The following is a 24,127-nucleotide window of genomic DNA, read 5'->3' as shown; positions in this document are numbered from 1 at the left end:
TGAGATGGAGGAAAAATTTGCGTTGTATGCAGACGATACTGGTATTTCTGGGTGATATTACATCTATTGAACGTTTGAGGTCTCTTATCAATGCCTTTGGACTGTATTCAGGTTTTAACATAAACTGGAATAAGTCTACTCTACTGCCGATTGAAGCTCTTAGGGATCCCTTGCTGCCAATTGCCTCTCAGATAAAAGGTGGTAGAAACATTTTTATACATGATAGCTCCAAATATGTAGCATTAAATATTAACTCACTTATTAAATTTAAGCAGAAAGCCACAAGTTGGTATAAACTACCACTTTCAGTAGTGGGGGGGGGGGGGGGGGGGAGTAAACCTTATTAAAAATGATATGGGTGACACAATTGATATATGTTTAACATAACGCCCCTGAGTGGCTTGCTGTGTCCTTTTTTAACTGATTGGATTCTATATTTCGCATGCTTATTTGGAAAAAGCGTAACTTGTGTATTAAGTTTAGAGGTCGACCGATATATCGGCAGATATTTGGCCTTTAAGAAATCGGCATCAGCCTATTATTGTGCAAAAAAATCATCCAATTACCTCTCTTCCCCACACTCCACTGACAGTTTCACACACTGGGCAGCTCTGTGCTCAGTGTGTGAAACTGATTTGCAACTGAATGCACAGAGAGGAGCTGTCAGAAATTCAGTGTGATGTCGGGGGTGGGCGGGACCAGATATCAAACACCAGCTAATGGCATGGGATCACTTTAAGCAGCCCAATCATTGGCTGGTCTCTGCATTCAGTTACATATAGTGTAACTGAAACTGACAAATTGGCTCAGTGTGAAACCTGCCAGTTCCAACCAGCGCCACCTGCCAGTGCCAATCAGTGCCACCTGCTAGTGCCAATCAGTGCCACCTGCTAGTGCCAATCATGGCCACCTGCTAGTGCCAATCAGTGCCAACCAATGCCACCTGCCAGTGCCAACTGCCAGTGCCAATGGCAACCAGTGCCACCTGCCAAAAAAAGAAAAATCAGCTTAAAATATCGGCCGTAAAAATCGCCATCATATATCGGCCATTGGCCGGCCCGATTTCTAAATATCGACATCGGCCAGAGAAAAAGCCATATCGGTCAACCTCTAATTATGTTAGAAACATTGTAGGAAGAATGGTGGGCTAGCTCTTCCCAACCCATTTTTATACCATCTTTCAGCACAGCTCCAGCATTTAATGAGGTGCAAGGAGGATCTGAGCACCAATCCAATTTGGAAAATATTATCTACAATATTTTTAAGTAAAAAGATGATACACCGTTTAGAGGCGGGTGAATTTAGAATAGCTAAACAGTACCCCACATTAGTTATGGTAGATAAGATATGGAACAGGATTAACCACTTCAATACAGGGCACTTTCCCATCTTCCTGCCCAGGACAATTTTCAGCTTTCAGCGCTGTCACACTTTGAATGGCAATTGCGACCATACAACACTGTACCCAAACTACATTTTTATCATTTTTTCCCACAAATTGAGCTTTCTTTTGGTGGTATTTGATCATCACTGGGGTTTTTTTTATTTTTTTAGTAAAACAAAATAAAAGATCGACATTTTTGAAAAAAGTTTTTCTCTTAGGTTTGTTATAAAATTTTGTTTTTTTCCTTTACTGATGAGCACCGATAGGCTACACTGATATGCAGGACTGATGGGCACTAATAGATGGCACGGATAGGCAGCACTGATGAGGCGGGGTACTGACAGGCATTACTGATGGGCACCGATTGGGATCTGTGAAAGTCACTGACAGGCGTTACTGATGGGCACTGACTGGCGATTTGGGTGGGCACTTATTGGCATTGTGGCGGGCACCTCTGATGGGGGCTGCGCTGATAATCAATGTGCTTATTATTAGTGCACCCCCCCCCCCCCGACAGGAGAGCCGATGATCGGTTCTCCCTGTCAGCACGAACCGAGGAAAGCCGATCACCAGCACTTGCTGGTTCACGCTGTGATCAGTCGCAGCAGATCACATGGTAAAGAGCCTTCGTCAGAGGCTCTTTACCACAATCGGAGATGCGGTGTATCAGAGTGACACACCACATCACCGATGGGCGGGCAATCACGGCTTATCCTGCTGGACGTCATATGACGCCCAGTCAGGATAACTGAACCACTTCTCGGCTGTCATTCTGCTATAGGTTGGACGGGCAGTGGTTAAAGATCACGGTCATTATAATGGGTATATTGATTATACCTGAATTTTAATTAACCTGAATTAATTAAAATTGCAGGCATTTCATTAGTGGTCAGAGCGAGGTTTAGTGTACATCCCGCAGTTATATAATGGTCAACTTTTGAAAGATTCTCACACTTTAAAAAGGAGGAATTTGGCTTGCTCACTAAAAGGTTCTTTTTTCAATATTTACAGCTCAGCCATGCTATTCAAAAGCAGTCGAGACTCACCTCTTGGGTTTATATTACACCCACAATTCTTAACCAAAGCTTAGGAGCAATTTCTAATTGGGGACATATAACACAGCTTTATAGTGCATTGCTACAGAAAATGTCGAAGTCAAAATCTCTGAGGTACAGGACATATTGGCAAACGGACATTGGTTCCCTTACTGATGAGGAGTGGTCAGATGTACGACAAGTATCTCTTCCTGCATCTTAGAGACTTACCCAACTTTTTGTTATACAGTCTCAGAAATTTTTGACGTGGCATAAGAGGGATACTCCTTTATGTCCACGATGTGAAAGGGAGGTTGGTACATATGATGTGGAGATGTCCTAAGTTGGTTAGGTATTGGATCTTGGACCTGGATACTATTAATAAGGTGTTTAGAACTAATGTCCTGTTGGAACCCAAGATATGTGTCTTGGGGTGGCTGGATGGAGAGTTTCACATCCCTCAAGTGTATACAGCAATTCTTCGATTGTTGTATATAGCGTGAAACGCTATGTGAAACGCACAAATGGATCACTATGGATCCCCCAAGTTACGCTTTGTGGGTAGAATTTGTAAATTACATTTTGCAAAGAGAACATATGGTTTAACATAGGGGATGCCCAGATAAATTTTTTTAAACTCTGGGGCAAATGGTTAGACATTCCAGGAATGATCTCGTCACAATTAGAAAGGCCCCTTTCACACTGGGGCGGGAGCGGAGTCGGCGGTAAAACATCGCTATTTTTGGCGGCGTTATTAGGCACATATCACACATATAAAAGGGGTGGTAGCAATTTACGACAAATGGCGGTTTAGAATTATTTTTATTTTATATATATATATATATATATATATATATATATATATATATATATATAAAAATTTTTATATACAGTCAGGTCCATAAATATTGGGACATCATCTTTTTGGCTCTATACACCACCACATGTGCTTTAACTGCAGACTTGTAGCTTTAATTTGAGGGTATTTACATCCAAATCAGGTGAACGGTGTAGGAATTACAACAGTTTGTATATGTGCCTCCCACTTTTTAAGGGACCAAAAGTAATGGGACAGATTAACAATCATCCATCAAACTTTCACTTTTTAATACTTGGTTGCAAATCCTTTGCAGTCAATTACAGCCTGAAGTCTGGAACGCATAGACATCACCAGACGCTGGGTATCATCCCTGGTGATGCTCTGCCAGGCCATATATCAAAAGTAATGAATCCACATCTGGGCTGTTATCATCTAAGATAGATAAAGCAATGTAATGAAAATCCCCTGGGAAAGAGCAGGACACTTTCAAAGTGCCATATCTTTATCTATCTTGGATGATAACAGCCCAGATTTGGATTCATTACTTTTGGCCAAATTTCTTAGTCTGTGGCTACCTCTGACTGAGGGATTCCTATATTTTCTGATATGAACAATCTATGATTATATCCGGTCTTCTATGAATATTCACATTGATACGGCATCCCCTGTTTGAAAGTATCATACCTAGACACTCGTGATCATTGATTCACAGGTGGTTCCTGGGTGTTATTTGCCTGGTGATTCGCTCTGACCTCATTGCACCACCTTGCTTTTTCCCTTTGTTGGAAATTACTTTGTCGATCACTGATTGACGAATATGTGATTCCTTTTGCAAGATAGTGAGACCCCTTTCTCTTCTTTGCAACTACTGAAACCCAAATGTGTCCTGAAGAAGTGTACAACGAAACGCGTAGACGCATTAGGGCTCATATCATATATAGATTGTTTTTTGTATATATAATTTTATCAATGTTCCTGTTTGTGTGTGTGTATATATATATATATATATATATATATATATATATATATATATATATATATATATATATATATATATATATATATATATATATATTTCAATAAATGCTAATATTTTTGTAGATTTCTACTGTTTGTTGTGCCTCTAAAGTATGACCACGGGTTTTCCTTTTTTGGAATTCTTTTTATTTCTTCAGAAGAGGAGGAGGAGCCAGAAGCACCACGGGGGACCCCAGAAAAGGAGGATCGGGGCCACTCTGTGCAAAACCCTTGCACAGAGGTGGTAAGTATAACTTTTTTTTTTTTTTTTTTTTTTTTTAGATAGCAAACAAACCTTTACAATCACTTTAAAGTATGTTAATGGGATGTCTAACTATCAAGATAACCGGAGACAAGTGTTTTGTAATCAATTGTATGTATGTGTTGTGAAAAAAGGAAAAAAATAAAATGTTTAAAAAAGATAAAAAAAAATATAAAAGTATTTGAACTTAAAAACAAAAAAATGAGGAGCAGTTCACATTTGCAGGCAAATTACTGCAGAAAACCAGTTCATTTCAAGGGACATACATTTTCCTGCCAGTGTATACATAGTTACATTTGCCAAAGCTGCACCAAATTTAACTATGCTTGCATGTAACGGTTTAGAAACCAGTTTATACAATTTCAAAGCGTAAGTTCACCAATACAGAAAATCTGTAAAAGGTGAACTAACCCCGGACCCCCTCCACACCCCCCAGTCCCCGCTGTACTTACCTCCCACAGTCCTGAGTTGTCAAGGTTCCTGCAAAACAATCCAACAGTCTGGGAATTTGAAATTCCTGCTGCTTTCTCTCCTCTCTGTCCAGCAATGCCAATATAGACCAGACAGATTCTGATTGCTCAGCACCATCCACGTGACGGTGCAGACCAATTAGAATCTGTCTGGTCTGTACTGGCAACACTGGATGGAGAGGAGAGAAAGCAGCAGGGATTTTGAATCCCCAGGACTGCTGGAGTGGCTTGCAGAAGTCTTGACAGCTCAGGTTCCTAGGAGGTAGGTAAAGCGGGGACTGGAGGGGGCCCAGTGTTAGGTCACCTTTACAGGTTTTCGGTAAAGGTGAACTAACACTTTAAGCTCCTTACAGTATTGTTTGCAAAGCTCATCTTAGAGCTCATCTAAGTATTTGAAGACTGAAGCATACATTGAGCTATTAGGTTTTTAAATCGAAAAACTTACTGCTATTGTTGATCCATTTTTCCCAACACCACCGGTAAAGATAACTCTGAAGTAATTGATAGAAGAAAATATGGTGCCAGCAACAGTGCAGAAGGCTGGAACAAGTTTTACTTGGACGTTTAGAACTGGAACCTTTAATAGGAGAAATAGGGAGAAAAGCTGGAATAAACAAATCTGCCTCTTTTATACAACCCCAAGTCCCCAATTGGGACCCTGTAAAATATACATAAAAAAACAGAATGCAATGATTTGCAAATCTCATAAATCCATATTTTATTCACAATAGAAAACAAAACAAAAAAAATGTTTAAACTGCTCATAGACAAGCAGGGCCCACCGATTCCTCCTCTGTTAAATTGTTTAGTAACTGTACCGTCCAACCTCATGTTGTAAAGTGCTGCACAAGCTGTTGGTGTTGTAAAAACCCTGTATTATAATAATAAACTGAGAAAAAGTACCATTTTAAGAAAAAAAAAAAAAAAAGTTGGGACAGGACCATGTTTACCAGTGTAGCATCCTCTCTTCTTTTGACAACACCCTGTAAATGTCTGGAAACTGAGAAAAGTTGCTGGAGTTTTTGGAGAGATACGTTTGTGCCAAATATTTTCAATTGATGAAAGGTCTGGACTGCAAGCAGTCCAGTTAAGCACCTGGACTCTTCTACTATGGAGCCATGTTGTTGTCATGGATAAAGTATGTGGTTTAGCATTGTCCTGATGAAATATGCCTAAACTTCCCTGGAAAAAAGAAAAAAGAAAAAAAAAAAAAAAAAAGGACATCTGGACGGGAGCAAATGCTGCGCCAAAACCTAGATATATATCAGGGATATGGAATTAGTGGACCTCCAGCTGTTGCAAAACTACAAGTCCTATCATGCCTCTGCCTCTTGGTGTCATGCTTGTGGCTGTCAGAGTCTTGCTATGCCTCATGGGATTTGTAGTTCTGCAACAGTTGGAGGTCCGCTAATTGCATATCCCTGATATATATATCTTTCAGCATTGATGGTGCCTTTCCAGATGTGCAAGCTGCCCATTCCATATAAACGAATGCACCTCAATACCATCAGAGTTGCAGGTTTTTAAACTGAGCGCCGATAAGCCGGAAGGCCCCTCTCCTCTTTAGTTCAGGGAATATGGCGCCCATGTTTGCCAAAAAGAATGTAAAATGTTTGATTTGTCTGTCCACAGAACAGTTTTACACTTTGCAACAGTCCATTTTAAAATGAGCTTTGGACCAGAAAAGGCTACAGCATTTCTAGATCATGTTCAGATATGGCTTCTTCTTTGAACAATAAGAACTTTAACTCGAATTCTTAGATGGCAGGGAGAATTGCGTTTGCAGACAGTGATTTTTGGAAGTATTCCCGAGTACAAGCAGTGATGTTTATCACAGAATCATGCCTGTTTTTAATGCAGTGCCTTCTGAAGACCCGAAGATCACGGGCATCCAATGTTGCATTTTGGCCTTGTCCCTTGCGCACAGAGTTTCGCCAGATTCTTTGAATCTTTTGATGTTATGTACTGTAGATGAGGATATATTTAACCACTTCCCACCCAGCCTATAGCAAAATGACAGCTGGGTGGGACTCTTGATCTGTGTGGACGTCATACCAGGTCGGGGCACTTTGTGGAGTGATCTGTCACCAATCACAACAGGTCACATGACCATTGTAAACAATGGATGGCTTCCTTACAAGCCATCCATTGTGTACAATTGTGTTGCTAGCTATGATTGGTCACAGCGATTACATTGTACAGACTGGGCCAATCACAGCCCATCTGTGCCATGTGATCAGCTGTGGCCAATCACAACAAAGCAAAATGCTTGCTTATAGTAATGAAATTCATTGCTATAAGCAAACAATGCGTAAAAAAAAATAAAAATATATCGATCACTTCAAGGATAACATTATATTGCTCTTGTCAAAGTGTGTTACAAAAAATATATATATATATATATATATATATATATATATATATATATATATATATATATATATATATATATATATATATATATATATAATAAAGTATCGTAACCAGTTAGTGTCCCTGATCACCACATCATCAGTTTTCAGATATATACCATAGTTTGTGGACTGTATAACTTTCCTACAGACTAAATAGTATTATACACGGATTTGGGTTATTTTCACCAAAGAAATGTAGCAGAATACATTTTGGGCAAAATTTATGAAGCACAATTATTTGCAAAATTTTATTACAAAAACATAGAAAAAATATTTAGTTTTTTTTCCAAATTTTTGGTCTTTTTTCATTTATTTACCAAAGATAAAAAAAACCCAGTGGTGATAAAAAGCCACCAAAAGAAAGTTTTAGTTGTGTGAATAAAATGAAAAAAAAAATTTAGTTTGGGTACAGTGTTGCATGACTGCACCATTGTCATTCCATGTGCAACAGCGCTGAAAATTTACCTGGGCAGGAAGGGGGTAAAAGTGCCCAGTATTGAAGTGGTTAAAGCCAATTTGCAATTTTATGTTGGGGAACATTCTGAAATTGTTTGAAAATTTTTAGATGCAGCTTTTCACAGATTGGTGAACCTTTGCCCAACTTCACTTCTGAGACACGGACTAAGATTCTCTTTTTATACCAACTCATGTTACTGACTTGAGAAAAAAATGTATAAAAATATATAAATTTATTAAGACAAAACATGATTAAAATAGCCCTTTAAGGAGAAAGTACAATGCACATAAGCTTGAATCTCTGAAAAGGAACTGAAAGAGTAAACGTGTATCCATCCGTGAAAGGGGGATCAGATAATTGTCCTTTGTCAGTTCAACCTCTACATGTTTCGTGGTGAGACCGCTTTTTCAGGAGTGTACTTAGGGTTTTTTTATGTGTAGATATCTCCATGGAGAACAAACATATGAGCAAACTTCCAAACAGTAAAGTCAAGTATATACAATAATAGTTGCAAAGATTTGGACAAACATGGAACCCAGCTCTGTCTGCCACAGAGGTGAACCAATCCAAAATCAAGCAACTTAAATCTATATCATCCATCATACAATTCAGCCCTGTAGATGCATCTCCAAACAGAATGGACATATGGAGCTTACCAGCACAGGACTGACACAAACCAATAGGGCATCTCAGGCCCCGAGGGGTAATTTCCTGGGCGAGTGTGGAAGCCAGATCACAGTACAAAAAATAAAACTGTCAAGGATAAGCAAAAAAGATGTTTAACTAGTACAGCAAAACCAAATAACTGCTGACACAGTGTGCTTGAAAATTGCATAATCAACATGCAAAACAAGCCACACTTAAGAATTATATATATACATATAGTATACAACTCAGATAATACCCACCAATTAGATGCTTATCATAAGATAAGACAGATTGCGGTGAGGCCAGAGGGGGCGGGGATCTCAAAGGATGGAACTCAGGAGTTTGAAGCTGGTGAAGGAGGGCTGTATAAAATATTTCTCAACAAATAGATTTTCTAAAAGCTTTGTATTCAGTTATGTATACACAACTAATACTACCATTGAGAGCATAGATTCAAGATGGTCAATAGAAACACTCACCCTCCGAAGATGGTTGAGATATGAAAAGACATTTCATCATTTAGACCGAAAGTCTAATCAAATACAGGTGAGGTAGATTAAAATTCATCAGGCTTAACCATAGCCAGAAATCCCTGAGGATTAATGACAAGTGGAAGGTTAGGTGTAAAAAAAAACAAGATAGGGCATTGCAGCAAATTGCAAATTACCCAGACCTTCACATGCGTCTTACCTCGATCCAAGCTTCAAGTGGATTACACCGCCACTGTCAGCGCTATCATGCAGCCAAACAATGGGAGAGAGCTCCCATTATATAGGCCTGGCTCCTATCCGAGTGTTGTCACAGCACAGCGCACTGGCACCGGCCAAGGACATCACCAGACACAATCTCGGACTCTGCATGCGCAGTACCGCAAAAACAGCACATAGACACAGAGAGACATTTCTCTCTTGGATGCCGTTCGCCTGTCCTCAACAAAGACTGGCGGCCAACAGCACCATCTAGTGGATGGACCAAGAACGCCAAAAGGACAGGAGATCACACACTCGCCCAGAATACACCAGACACCCAGTGGCAAGAGACAGCACTGCAGGGAGGAACACATTCCAAACCATAAACATACAACACAGGGCGAATAGGGTAAACAAAGCCAATAGGTAACTGTATAGAAACATATAATAATGATTTAAATTGAGAAAAGTTAATAAACTAGTGCCAGCAAATCTTTTCTTCAGAGACAAAAAGGCATACAGTAGTCATCTGGTCCCGCAGAAAATTACAGGTGACCGACCATCAGGAGAGTATTCCATAGCAACAACAGAGGTGGTTTCAATGAAAAACAAAGAACAAGGGAGAAGATGAAACAGAACACCATGAAACATATACGTGAAAAGCACCCAAAAGACGGTCCATATCATAATGACATTGTATATCTATAAGAAGGGTTTATATGAATACATCTCATTAATTCCAGGATATTTAGTAGCCGACAATCTCTCTATCCACAATGTTTCTGCTCTCAAAATCGTATTATCCCAATCACCTCCTCTGGGGTTGGGAGGAATAACTTCAAGTACAAAGAAAGAAACTAGGCTGTTATTAAACCTATGATGCAGACCAATGTGTCTTGTGACTGAGGTAATAATTTTACCAGACCCAGAGTAATAGACATGGTCTCTAATTCTCTGGCCTAAGTCATGGATGGTCTTGCCAATATAAAAAAGGCATGGTATTTACATGTCATGAAATAAATGACACCTCTAGTAGAACAAACAGCGTAGCATCGGGATTGATGCCATTGTCCACTGGGTAAACGAATGCCCCTGCCCTCCATAACCCAAGGGCAACAGCTACATCTCCCACATCGGTAAGTTCCCCAGGTAGATCTAGGGGACCGGTCCGATGTATTCGAATAATGACAAGATGTTAAGATCACTTGAGCTGAAGCTGTGGGTGAATTTCAGATTTAATTAGTTAATATTCAAAACATCCAAAAAAGGATACTAATTCATCCTTGGATACTGTCCAAATAATAAGCAGGTCATCAATGTAACGAAACCAATAGAGTACCTTAGTTAGCCACCGGTCAAACTGCTCATTAGCGAAGAGCCATCTCTCCCAAATAAAGATTTGCATAGGCCGGGGCACAACAAGTGCCCATCACAACTCCTTGTCTTTGTGGACACATCTAATCCATAAAGGTGAAATGATTACGAGTTAAAATAAATCAGAGCAGATCCTAAACAAAATGGTTATGCGGCCAGGTGGTCCTGTCCTGCTCCATAAGGAAGGACCCGATCACCCGGACGTCCCGCTTGTGTGGGATACTGGAGTACAAAGCCTCTATATCCACTGCCACGAGCATGGGTCCCCTCTATATGTCGCAAGAGATCAGAGGTATCCCAGATATAAGAGGGGAGGCAGGTCACATGAGGCATTAACACAGAAGCAACATAGCTGCTGGCTTTTTCTGTAAGGGATTCATTCCTAGAGATGATGGGTCTACACTCCTGAAGAAGCGGTCTCACTGCGAAACATGTAGAGATTGAACTGACAAAGGACAATTATCTGAGCCTCCTTCATGGATTGATACACGCTTACTCTTTCAGTTCCTTTTCAGAGATTTAAGCTTATGTGCATCGTACTTTCTCCTTATAGGGCTATTTTAATCATGTTTTGTCTTAATAAATTTATATTTTTTTTATACATTTGCGTATGTGAGCCTTTACCATACCATGAAAGTTGCCTCAAATTCGCTGCCTCTTGTTTCTTGAATTGATAGGACGATGGTACATTACTATATCTTTATTTGTTCAGTAGCGATAATTAATTTAATCATGTTACTGACTTGTTGACAATTAACCTAATTGGTGGCAGAATTTTCTTCAAGCTCTTCCTTGTAAGTACCACTTACATTACCAACTTTGTGCTACCCTGTTCCAACTTTTCTGAAATGTGTTGCTGCGATTTCAAAATTACCTTTTTTCTTAAGATGGTACATTTTCTTAGTGTAAACATTTGATATGTTTTCTATTTTTTTATTGTAAATAAAATATGGGTTTATGAGATTTGCAAATCATTGCATTCGGTTTTTATGTAGATTTTACAGTGTCCCACCTTTTTAGAATTGGGGTTGTAGTACCATGCTAGAATTGGACTGCGTTGAATGTGAATAGTCTAAAAACAACAAGCTATGATAAATCTGTACTTTACACTATAACAGGCAACATTATGATAATGTGCGATTTACTGATTTAACTTCACTTCTTATTTGCTAATATGCCTTCAATATGAAATACCTCACAGCTTAGAATACAGTAAAAAAATTAGTCCACAGAAAATTAAATTATTGGGATAGATAGATAGATAGATAGATAGATAGATAGATAGATAGATAGATAGATAGATAGATAGATAGATAGATAGATAGATAGATAGATAGATAGATAGATAGATAGATAGATAGATAGATAGATAGATAGGATAGATAGATGTAATTTGATCTAAATCTACTAGTCCATCTAATACTACCCTCTTCAGACAGTGCTGCCTTCCAAGGGTGACTCTGTTGCTCCTTGATGGACAGAGAAGCCACCCTAAGACAGGAAGTGTGTTACTGGCTGGATCACCAGGTGAAAATAAAAGAAAAAAGAAAAAAAAAAGTAAAGGTAACTAATGCAACCTCCACATTTAAAGCTCAACTCCATGGAAAAAAAAAGTATATAGTGCATTAGTTACCTTATCTTATTCCTAAGCCATCTCACAGTATAATAGATTATAATGAGCAATCTATGAGCAAATCCTTCCCTGGGGACCAGGTATTTTTCCCTGCTTGTTGTATACTTGGGCACTGGTCCCCTTACTGTCCCCTGTAAGTTATCCTGCCTTTGGAGCCTATGAGAGAACACCCAGACACTGAAAGTGTTGCCTCCACCAATAGTCATCCACATCAAGCAGTCGGTGATGTGGACAGACAAAACAAGGACCCAGAGAAGTAAACAAAAGAAAAAAGGATCATCATGTGACCGTTGCATGAAGTAAAATAGGCGCTCAGACTGGTTTGTTTTTTTCATACCAGCAGTTAGTTACTTTAATCCTGGAGTTGGGCTTTAAGAATTGGTAAGCTGCAATATAGTAAATTTTTGTTTAAGGGTTTAAAATCACTAATGAAGTTCATAAATTTTCATAAACAGTTCATAAACACATTTTTGGGGGCTAAATGAGTAGGGGTACCATGTACATGGGGGGCTGGGATCTAGGGGCCCCTTTGTTTAAAAGGGTTCCAGATTCCGATAAGCCCCCTGCCCCCAGACCCCCACAACCCTGGCCGGAGTTTGTGGGGGTCTGCGGGCAGAGGGCTTATCGAAATCTGGAACCCTTTTAAACAAAGGGGCCCCTAGATCCCAGCCCCCCATGTACATGGTACCCCTACTCATTTAGCCCCCAAAAAATGTGTAGTGTAAAGGCCCGAAGGGCATGGTATGGATTTGGGGGGGGGGGGGGGGGGGGGTGAATATACATGGAAGTACATTCACCAGAAACACGGCTTCCACAATTGCTATATGATTGCTGTCAACTGATGCAAAGTAAACACACAGCTTTCCCTTGAAAATCCTCTTCTAGAATGTGGCAACGTACACTGCATGAAAACAAACATACACCAAATCCACACATACAAGATCAAATAAATATAATTTATCTATTCATGTTAGCAAATGTGAATTGTATTAGACATTTTTTATTTGAATGCCATGATTAAAACAGCAATAAAAGCAAATTTGCAAAGAATTACATCATTCAAATTACCATTGATTGCCACAAATCTGGTCCACCGATCACAGCCAATAAATGCATGATTATTATGAAGATCTGAACTTCAGTCACATCAATTCTGATTTCATGCAAGGAGGCAGGAAAACAAAAAACAACAAAAGACAAAAAAACAAAAGAACACTTTTAAATAGTTATTTGCAGATACTGGTCTCAAACTGTAAAGGTAACTCAGTAAAATATGGTCAATAAACTTCTCCAACATTCTTCGACTTCAGGTCTGCCTCTCACCATCCTGCCTACTACCAAATAAAGGTTAGAAGAGCAGCCAGATACTAATGCATTATCCATTAACAGTCTTCAACTAAATCGGACCAGCCCGCTGACTCCCCATTGAGGCCAAGGCAGGTTTGGTGTTAAAAGGCACTGACTCAGGACATGCGGACCTAAACACAAGAACCTCTCTGTGACTGTCTGCATTTGAAGTCATGGCATTGGTTCGTAAACCCAAGAGAAAAAATTATAATAATACCTGTTCATCAAAACAATTTCTTCTACCACAATAGTGCATAACATCATCCCAATAGAAGCAAAAATGAATGCCCAGAACCCCAAGTACCCTGGAAAAATTATCTTGTTTAGCATTCTAATTATATCAGCCTTAAGTCAGCATTCTAATTATATCGTTAGTATTTCTTAATCAGCTGTTGGCCCCAGCTTAATAGATACGGTAAGGTTATTTGGCATGAACAGAGGAAGGAAATCATGCTCACTGTGGTCATCTGAAGTATAACGGGCATTTAGTGCAACATCCAGAACATGTGGAATTAGGCTATATTTACAGAGCTACAGTATCTCACAAAAGTGAGTACACCCCCTCACATTTTTTAAAAAATATTTTATTATAACACTGAAGAAATTACACTTTGCTACACTGTAAAAGTAGTGATTGTATAGTTTGTATAACAGTGTAAATTTGCTGTCCCCTCAAAATAATTAAAACACACAGCCATTAATGTCTAAACCGCTGGCAACAAAAGTGAGTACACTCCTAAGTGAAAATGTCCAAATTGGGCCCAATTAGCCATTTTCCCTCCCCGATGTTGTGACTCTTTAGTGTTACAAGGTCTCAGTTGTGAACAGGGAGCAGGTGTGTTAAATTTGGTTTTATCGCTCTCACTCTCATACACTGGTCACTGGAAGTCCAACATGGCACCTCATGGCAAAGAACTCTGAGGATCTGAAAGAAAGAATTGTTGCTCTACATAAAGATGGCCTAGGCTATAAGATGATTGCCAAGACCCTGAAACTGAGCTGCAGCACGGTGGCCAAGACCATACAGCGGTTTAAACCGGACAGATTCCACTCAGAACAGGCCTCTCCATGGTCAACCAAAGTTTAGTGCACGTGCTCAGCGTCATATCCAAAGGTTGTCTTTGGAAAGTAGACGTATGAGTGCTGCCAGCATTGCTGCAGAGGTTGAAGGGGTGGGGGGGTCAGCCTGTCAGTGCTCAGACCATACAACAAACACTGCATCAAATTAGTCTGCATGGCTGCCGTCCCAGAAGGAAGTCTCATCTAAAGATGATGCACAAGAAAGCCCGCAAAGTTTGCTGAAGACAAGCAGACTAAGGACATGCATTACTGGAACCATGCCCTGTGGTCTGATGAGACCAAAATAAACTTATTTGGTTCAGATGGTGTCAAGCGTGTGTGGCGGCAACCAGGTGAGGAGTACAAAGATAAGTGTGTCTTGCTTACAGTCAAGCATGGTGGTGGGAGTGTCATGGTCTGGGGCTGCATGAGTGCTGCCGGCACATACTTAAGCAGAGCATGAACCCCTCCCTTCGGAGACTGGGCCGCAGGGCAGTATTCCAACATAACGACCCCAAACACACCTCCAAGATGACCGCTGCCTTTCTAAACAAGCTGAGGGTAAAAGTGATGGACTGGCCAAGCATGTTTCCAGACCTAAACCCTCTTGAGTATCTGTGGGGCATCTTCAAATGGAAGGTGGAGGAGTGCAAGGTCTCCAACATCCAACAAATCTGTGATGTCATCATGGGAGAAGTGAAGAGGACTCCAGTGGCAACCTGTGAAGCTCTGATGAACTCCATGCCCAAGAGGGTTAAGGCAGGGCTGGAAAATAATGGTGGCCTCACAAAATATTGACACATTGGGCCCAATTTGGACATTTTCACTTAGGGGTGTACTCACTTTTGTTGCCAGCGGTTTAGACATTAATGGCTGGGTGTTGAGTTATTTTGAGGGGACAGCAAATTTACACTGTTATACAAGCTGTACACTCACTACTTTACATTGTAGCAAAGTGACATTTCTTCAGTGTTGTCACATGAAAAGGTATAATAAAATATTTACAAAAATGTGAGGGGTGTACTCACTTTTGTGAGATACTGTATGTCCATTTATAAAATGGTAAATAAACCTATTAGTTGTGTCTTAACAAATATGCAACTCATATCAATTTGATACTGGAGAATATTGTTAGACATTGTCAAGTTTTTATTGCTGCTTATGTCCTCATTAGGGATATTCACACTGGTACTGGCGACCATTGTCCCTGAGACAGCAAGTAAAAACCAAAAGATGTTAGAACTGTCACCAGGACAAGAGGTAAGGGTAAATTTACCAATGGGGACACCTGCTCTGGTGATATCTGTCGAACAGGGGATCTCCCCTTGTTCTGGAAAATTTCCTTTAACTTTACGCTGTATCCCGAGGTCAAAAAGAATTTAACAGATATTTCCCCAAAATTAAAAAATAAAATAACCCGAAAGGGCAAAGAAAAGGTACAATCATAGGTGAAATAATGAGCATATTTGGTTTTTCTTTGAAATTACTTCTTTCTGTAAAAGTAGAAAACATTGCTAGCTGAAAAACAGCCTCATTTACGAAAGCATCTGTATTTTACAGACAGGAGCAACACAGGCTGCTAGTCTGTTCAGTTCACTTGTTGCATTCTTTTGAAATGTTTCGTTCAGTGATGAAAAAAATATTTTTTATTCATCTGTAGCACCGCTTACCCCTAATCAATGGGTCATTCCTTTAATACTATTGCTCTGCAGCCAGCATTCTTGATACATCAGGAAGTAAAATTATGATCGTAAATATAATGGCAGCAATTCTGCTATATCCCTTGCCACCACTAGATCTCAGGTGGGTAATGGAACCTGATGGCATGTCATATCACTAAAAGGATGTAACGCATTCAAAATGTATTGAATAAAACACCACATGCATTAACGATTATGGGCTGGTTAGGTAACCTGGTAGGAACATTCTATTAACTATCTGTGTTCCCCACCTCCCCTCATATTTATTAGCAAAGTACCTGGAATAAACGTTAACATTTTTCCAATCTCTTCCTCATTGTCCTTATTCACAGTTCTGTCACTAGTGGGTTTCACAGAAATTTATTCAGAATCAACTTTCCCAAGTAAAAGGTTAGCCATTTCATACGCTAAAGATCATCACTAAATTTTCACTACATATAGGTTCAGATTCTTTTCCCCGGTTTTTGATCTTTATTTTACATCACATCGGTTATGGTTTGCTAAACAGTCAGCTTCCAGCCACCACTGAAAGTACCGTCCTATGATGTACAATACATGTGCATTTCAATTTGGATCTTCCATTTAAACTATATAACCAATTTTTAGTTAACCACTTCCCCTAAGCACAAGCATTTTTTTTAAAACATGGTTTTGAGACAGTCATGCAGGCAAATTGAGCAGAGGGTCATGGATTTCTTGGCTAATGTTAACATTTTGAAACAAATGCAGACAGAATTACACTGAGTGGTAAAGTACCACTCCAATCGGAATCACGAAATGTTCCCACACTGTACCGAGACATGTTGAAGATCTGGGGGAGCACCGGGAGACACTTTTTTTTGGACATGTAGTAAGCTTCTGGTCGGAAGTAAATCACAAAACCCTGAAATGTACAGACCATGAGATCCCTCAAGACCCTGCTTTCCTTTTGTTACACCATTGTGAAATCCCAAGACCTATAGACACTCTACTGTCCCACTTCTGGTGAGCGTAGCAAAAAGTTGTATATATCAATTTTCTGAAAACAATTTTAAGAACCCTTGATTGCCGTATGGCTAGCAAAATTAGGTAAATCATGGCTCAGGAAAACGTGATCAAAACAGAGAGGGGCACACAGGAGGTGGTTTTTAAAAAATTGTTTAATTGCCATGACTTTGTGTACTCCTTTGCTTATTCATCCCTACTAAGCTTCATTTAAATCTAACAGTATTAGCAGATCACTGAATGAGATCTTGAGGTAAGAGGATCAGGTCTCCCCCCCCCCTTACTTTCCACACCACCACTTGGGCCTACCACCCTTTAACGTGGAATCTACCCCACAGTGACCTTGTGAAGTTTTCAGTGGTTACAGTCATCCTGAAAATGTTACTTTAACACCAGCTTTCCAAAACATGCTTTCTGAATTAGGAAAATCAGTGCTGCATTTGGTGGGTAATAAAATGTACAGTAATGCCTTGCCAGCCCTCTATAGGTTAGAAATCACTTGGCCAAAGTCTGAGAATAATTTGCTTGCTTTAAAATCAATGCAATTTACGTGTTGAAACTGCAAAAGGTCTTCACGAAAAAGTCAGCTCAATTTGCATAAATACCACTTCTAAGTTATAGCAGTTGTGTTTAGTCTCCATATCTAAAAACTAGGGCTGTTACTGATTAAAAAAAAAACGATTAATCGAACACGAAAATTTTAATCGATAAATCGTCTAATTTTGATTAATTATAATGCACATACAGATCCAACTACTTTTAGCTGATTTAGCACCGTTGTTATGGCAATGGCCGAAGCCGGATATAGCGGGGCATGGCTAGGATGTCACACGTCATAAACTCTGCCTCACCGTGCCCATAATCGCAGCCTCACTGTAGTCAGTGCCTGTGCCTGGATTACACAGTCTGTGGGCATCTCCCGCTGTATGTCTCGGAGCAGAGTGTGAAAACTTTGGCCGCGCTGTGAGAAAAGTCCCGCTCTCCTCCTAGATCAGCTTGTGTGATAGACAGAACACTGCGTCTATCACACGAGCTGATCTAGGATGAGGGCAGGACTTTTCTCACAGCGCGGCCAAAGTTTTCACACTCAGCTCGGAGACACACAGCGGGAGATGCCCGCAGACTGTGTATGATATATGGTGGAGGAGGGAGTGGAGTGCTGCGCTGCAGCCACAGATTGACCCAAAGCAGCCCCAAGGGAGGCAGCCTACCAATCAAAAAAAAATAACGATTAATCGTTAATTTCCGCAGCCCTACTAAAAACACAGCTCTGGGTTACTGTGGGAACAGAACCCCAAGCCAACTATTTTTTCTAGTGTTAGTGCAGTAGCATAGAATGCCCATGAGGTCTTCAGCCATTTTGCTGCCAGAACAACATTTTCAATTTGCACTAAAATGTGCATCTTTGGCCTCAAAACTGCATGAACAAAAAAAATAAAAATAAAAAAAAAAATAACTCAATTTCCCTTTAGGGCCAGTTCACATCCTGAATTCACATTCATTTCAATGGAATGAAACTGTGCCGGACCACACCAAAAGTAGTGCATGCACTACTTTAAAAAACGCACAGCAACCAGATTGCATGGTACTACTAAACCATGCGCTGCAGATCGCAAGTGCAGTGCATTTTGAGCGCAGTGCAAATAATGGCCCAAGAATAATTCCTCAGCAGCATGTGCAGCGATACCCAATATGGATTATGTAATCATCATTTACACATGTGTGCAAAACCTGTGTGCAAGTTTGCAATCGTTTGTGAAATTCAAATTCTGAGCTTTTAACTTTTTTTTTTAATTGTATTTACAATTTTTAACACTTTCATCTAAGCTTCATGGTATGAATTCAGGCACTACATGCTTCAAAGCTTATTTTAGCCTCATACTGCTGCAGTTTTTATGGAGGATCCTGTCCATCTTTAAAAGCAGCCTCTGTGAGCGGGATATGGAATGTGATGAAAAAAAAAAAAAAAAAAAGGAAAAAAACAAACCACAGTAAACCTGTTCACTTCTGTGCCTGTTGATGGTAAAAGTATCAGTATACACTCTGTTGTGTCAAGTTGGCTGATTACAACCAGGACTGTTTAAGTCTACCACTCCAGTGCCATATTATATGGACTTTTACAAGTTCCAATGGTTGATTGGACTCACTAAAGGTTATGTATTTACCTACCTGATGGGGCAATTATTGCTCAAATACTGTTATGGATGGAAGACTCTAGCCACAATGCAAACATTTAGACACAGTACATACCGTTATGGTAATCATACTGACTGAGCGGTTCGGTAGTTTTATGTAATGAATGTTATTCTCAATGCAAAAGCTTTTGCAACTAAATATTAACCAGAAGTATACAATATACATTTTTGGCATATGGAGGAGGTACCAAGACTTTTTGATACATTGTAGGACTAGAAACAGCTATTTTATGTGTTGTGTCATTCAAATCATTGCGTTATGTTAGTGTCTTAAAAGGACTTGCACATACAGTAATAGCCTTTTTGTCTAGGACAATATTAAAATATATATTTTAACGCACCACTGTTTGATATTTGTCTTTAGATCTCTACACTTTTGTACTTTGTCTAAATTTCCTTTAATAAAAATATTGGAAAAGAAAATATATATTTTAATAACGCTGTGGGATATTTTTGTTTGATGGGGCACAATCATAAATTATGTAGCATTTTCCCGCAATGAAAGCATAAATTAAGTTTAACTGTTTACATTTAGTTTAAATAGAGAATCATCCGCAGCCCATTTAAGACAATCTTGGCCAGTAAGCTGTCTGGGTGTGGGATGATACCTACCTAAGCAGTAACCAAAATGAAAAATGTTTACAACGGAGGGCCGTATGATAGAAATATATGTAAAGAACTCCAAAGCGACTAGGGGCTATTTGTTCCCTACACAGCAGCGGTGTTTACTTTCTTCTCAGCTGATAAAGCAGATTTTCTTAGAGATGTTTGAGGTCATTAGAATGGGTTGCAACTACAGGCAGTCCCCAGGATACAAATAACCACGTCAGCCCCGGAAGGATTTACCCCCTTCCTGACCAGAGCACTTTTTGCGATTCGGCACTGTGTTGCTTTAACTGACAATTGCGCAGTCATGCAACGTTGTACCCAAACAAAATTGACATCCCTTTTCCCCCACAAATAGAGCTTTCTTTTGGTGGTATCTGATCACCTCTGCGTTTTTTTTTTTTTTTTTGCGCTATAAACAAGAAAAGAGCAACAATTTAAGAAAAAATGCATTATTTTTTAAATTTTCGTTATAATACATATCCCTCAAAAATATATATAAAAAAATTTTTTTCCCCTCAGTTTAGGCCAATATGTATTCTACAAAAAAGCAATAAGCGTATATTGATTGTTTTGCGCAAAAGTTATAGCGTCTACAAAATAGGGGATAGTTTTATGGCAGTTATTATAATTTTTTTTTATTAGTAATAGCGGCAATCTGCGATTTTTATTGGGACTGTGACATTATGGCGGACACATAGGACATTTCTGACACTATTTTGGGACCATTATCATTTATACAGCGATCAGCGCTATAAAAATGCATTGATTACTGTGTAAATGACACTGGCAGTGAAGGGGTTAACCACTAGGGGGCAACGAAGGGGTTAAGTGTGTCCTAGGGAGTGATTCTAACTGTGGGGGGGAGGGGCTACAACACACATGACAGCGATCACTGCTCTCGATGACAGAGCAGTGATCTCTATCCTGTCACTAGGCAGAACAGGGAAATGCTTTGTTTACAAAAGCATCTCCCCGTTCCACCTCTCCGTGACACGATCGCAGGCACCCGGCGGACAACGAGTCCACGGGACCCATGGTCACGGTCAACGCAGCACGCCGCTTCTTAAAGGGGACGTACCTGTATGGCATTTGCCCACCAGTGCCATTCTGCCAAAGTATATCGATGTGCGCTGGTCGGGAAGCTGTTAGTCACTTCAATACAGGGCACCTTCACTCCCTTCCTGCCCAGGCCAATTTTCAGCTATCAGTGCTGTCACAATTTGAATGACAAATCGCGCTGTACCCAAAAAAAAAAAGAATTCTCCTCTTTAAACCATAAGCTTGAACAATCACTTGTCTAAATTTAAAAACATCTCTGTTTTATGAATCCAAGCAGTCACTTTCAAATAGACCCTGACCGCTCTCATCACATCAAGAGAATGTAGTGACCTTCTTCCATAGAACGAGGTTCTGGAAAAAAAAAAAAAAAAATTAATGCAGAACAATATCCTAGTTTAAACGAAATACAGATATTACCTTCGGTAGGAATACAGGATGAGGCTGCAATACCTTATCCTTATGAATAAACCAATATGACTCTTTACAAGAAAGAACAGCCAACTCTGATACTTTTCCTGCGAAGATATGGCAACCAAGAAAATTATTTTTCCTCATCAAGAGGACTAAGGGAATATCTCGTATTGACAAAAAAAAAATGCTGCTTCTGTAAAGCCAACAGGACTAATTTAAGTTCCAAGGGTTCAGGGGGAGACCTAACAGGAGGATTAATCCACATTACCCCCTGAATAAAGTTATGAACCAGAGAGTGTGAAGCAAGTGGTCGTAGAAAAAAAAAAAACACTGATAAGGCCAACATCTGGCCTTTGATAGAAATAGAAGGATCCTACCTATGACATATTACCTGGGGTGCCAACCCCTGGATTCACACCAGGAGACATATGCTTTCCAGATTCTAAAGAATATGACTCTACAGGCCAGCTTCCTAGCATTAATCAAAAGTAGAAACTACTGAAGCTAACAGCCCACGATCTTTTAGAATGTGGGTCTCAATAGTCAAACCGCTAAATTTAGCGTTTGTAAGGTAGGATGAAATACCGGACCTTGCGAGAGAAGGTCTGGCCATAGCGATAGGGTCCAAGGGTCCCCTACTGCCATCTTTATGATCTTGGCAAACCAAGATCTCCTGGGCCACAATAATCACCTCCTTCCCTTCTAGCTTGATCCTGTGAGAAGACGCGGAAGCAGCAGAACAGGAGGGAATGCATAGATCAATGAAAAAAAAAAAAGGATCCCACGGAAAAACCAAGGCATTTGTTCCATATGCCATCGGATCCCTTGTCATTGACACAAAGTTGTCAAACTTGTTGTTGAACCTGGGTAAGGAATGCTGTTTTCTGCCCAAGATAGAATATGATTCACCTCTCTCTGGGCTGCACGACTTCTCGTGCCCCCTTTGCGATTGATATAGGCCACTGCTGTGGCCTTGTCGGATTGGATCCTGACAGGACAATTCCGTAGTCTGAGCGTCCAGGCCTCTAGGGACAGGTGTACTGCCCGAATCTCTAGAATATTGATGGGCAGGGTCCTCTCTGATTTGGACCATTTCCCCTGGACAGACTCTTCTTCCATGACTGCTCCCCAGCCCAGAAGGCTGGCATCTGTTGTTACCACCTTCCAGGTAACTGATCGAAAGGATTTTCCTTTCTGAAGATTCTTGGATATTAACCATTAATTGAGGCTCTGACGCACCTTCGGGGATAAACGAATTGGGAAGTCCAGAGCTTAGACCTTCTTGATTCAAGTTGACAGGATACTATTTTGCAGCAGTCTTGAATGAAACTGAGCATAAGGAATGGTCTCGAAGAAGCCACCATCTTTCTCAACAATTTCATGCAAAGTCAAGTAGAATGATTCTTCTTTGTCTTGATCAACTGAATCAGTTCCCTTATGGAACTGTTCTTTTCCTACGGCAAACACCCTCTTCTGAGCTGTATCTATGATCAGCCCCAAGTACTGCCATCTCCTTGATGGTTCTAAGGAGGATTTATCTAGGTTGAGAATCCAACCTAGGTATTCCAGGTAGCTGACTGTGGTGACCAAACTTTGGATTTAAGCGGGCTACCGATTGATCTATCAAGAGTAAATCGTCTAAGTAGGCTAGCATTGTTATACCTTGAGCCCTTAACCTGGCTAAAGGAGGAGCCAGGACCTTTGTAAACACTCGAGGTGCAGTAGCTAGACCGAAGGCAAAAGCTACAAACTGGAAATGAAGATTTTCTACCTAGAAGTGTAGAAATTTCTTGTGAGCGGGGAAAATCGGCACATGGAAAAGCATCCTTGATGTCGATTGACACCAGAAGTTCTCCTCCTTGTAGGATGGAGACTACTGACCGGATTGACTCCATGCGAAAAGAAAGGATATTCAAAGCCGGTTTAGATATTTGAGGTCTAAAAATGGGTCAGACATCCACGTACGGTTTTGAAACCGTAAAAAAGGTTTGAATAAAACCCTAATCCTTGCTCTACCAAGGGGACCACCGATATCACTCTTTGAGACAAGAGATGATCCAAAGCTAGAAAGAGAGACTCTTCCACTGGATCTCTAGGAACATTTAATCTGAGAAAATGAGGAGACGGGAACCCTCGGAACTCTAGTTTGTAACCTGGAGAAATTGAGGAAGCCACCCATCTGTCTTGACATTGTTCCTGCCAGATCCTTGAAAGCTGTAGAAGCCTTTCCCCCACTCGAGCAAGCGGAGGTGCCCCTTCATAAGGCTTTAGTATTTTGTTTTGTGGGTTACCTCCCCCAGGTCCTCTTTGACCCTGGGACTGACCCTGAGGTTTACCTCTTGAAACTTGACGGTGGAGGCCGTCGTGACTGCCTGGAGGCTGATGCCCCTGGTACTGGAGAAGAAGCATATTTAAAAGATAAAAACTTCTTCTTAACCGGAAAAAAAAGTGAACTTTTCCCATTAGAAATTCTTTGCATAAACTTATCCAGATCGTCTCCAAATAACCGTTCACCATAAAAAGGGAAACTGGCCAAGAGCTTTTGCATGGCTCTTTGGCTG

General features: G+C 40.2%; 1 protein-coding gene across 4 annotated transcripts in view; it reads right to left on the bottom strand.

The window, feature by feature from the left end:
* Positions 1-24,127, bottom strand: part of CEPT1 (choline/ethanolamine phosphotransferase 1) — a 104,315-nt gene that overhangs the window by 26,517 nt on the left and 53,671 nt on the right. For all 4 annotated transcript variants that reach the window (XM_073615964.1, XM_073615967.1, XM_073615965.1 and 1 more), the window contains exons 5-6: positions 13,271-13,355; positions 5,433-5,564 (exon numbers count right to left, since the gene is read on the bottom strand). In XM_073615964.1, the coding sequence (XP_073472065.1) occupies positions 5,433-5,564; positions 13,271-13,355 (217 nt within the window). The remainder of the gene's footprint in view (positions 1-5,432; positions 5,565-13,270; positions 13,356-24,127) is intronic.

Source organism: Aquarana catesbeiana, linkage group LG02, assembly GCF_042186555.1.
Source record: "Aquarana catesbeiana isolate 2022-GZ linkage group LG02, ASM4218655v1, whole genome shotgun sequence".
Lineage (NCBI taxonomy): Eukaryota > Metazoa > Chordata > Amphibia > Anura > Ranidae > Aquarana > Aquarana catesbeiana.
Note: the sequence above shows the minus strand (reverse complement) of the source record. Positions and strands in the feature narration are given on the sequence as shown.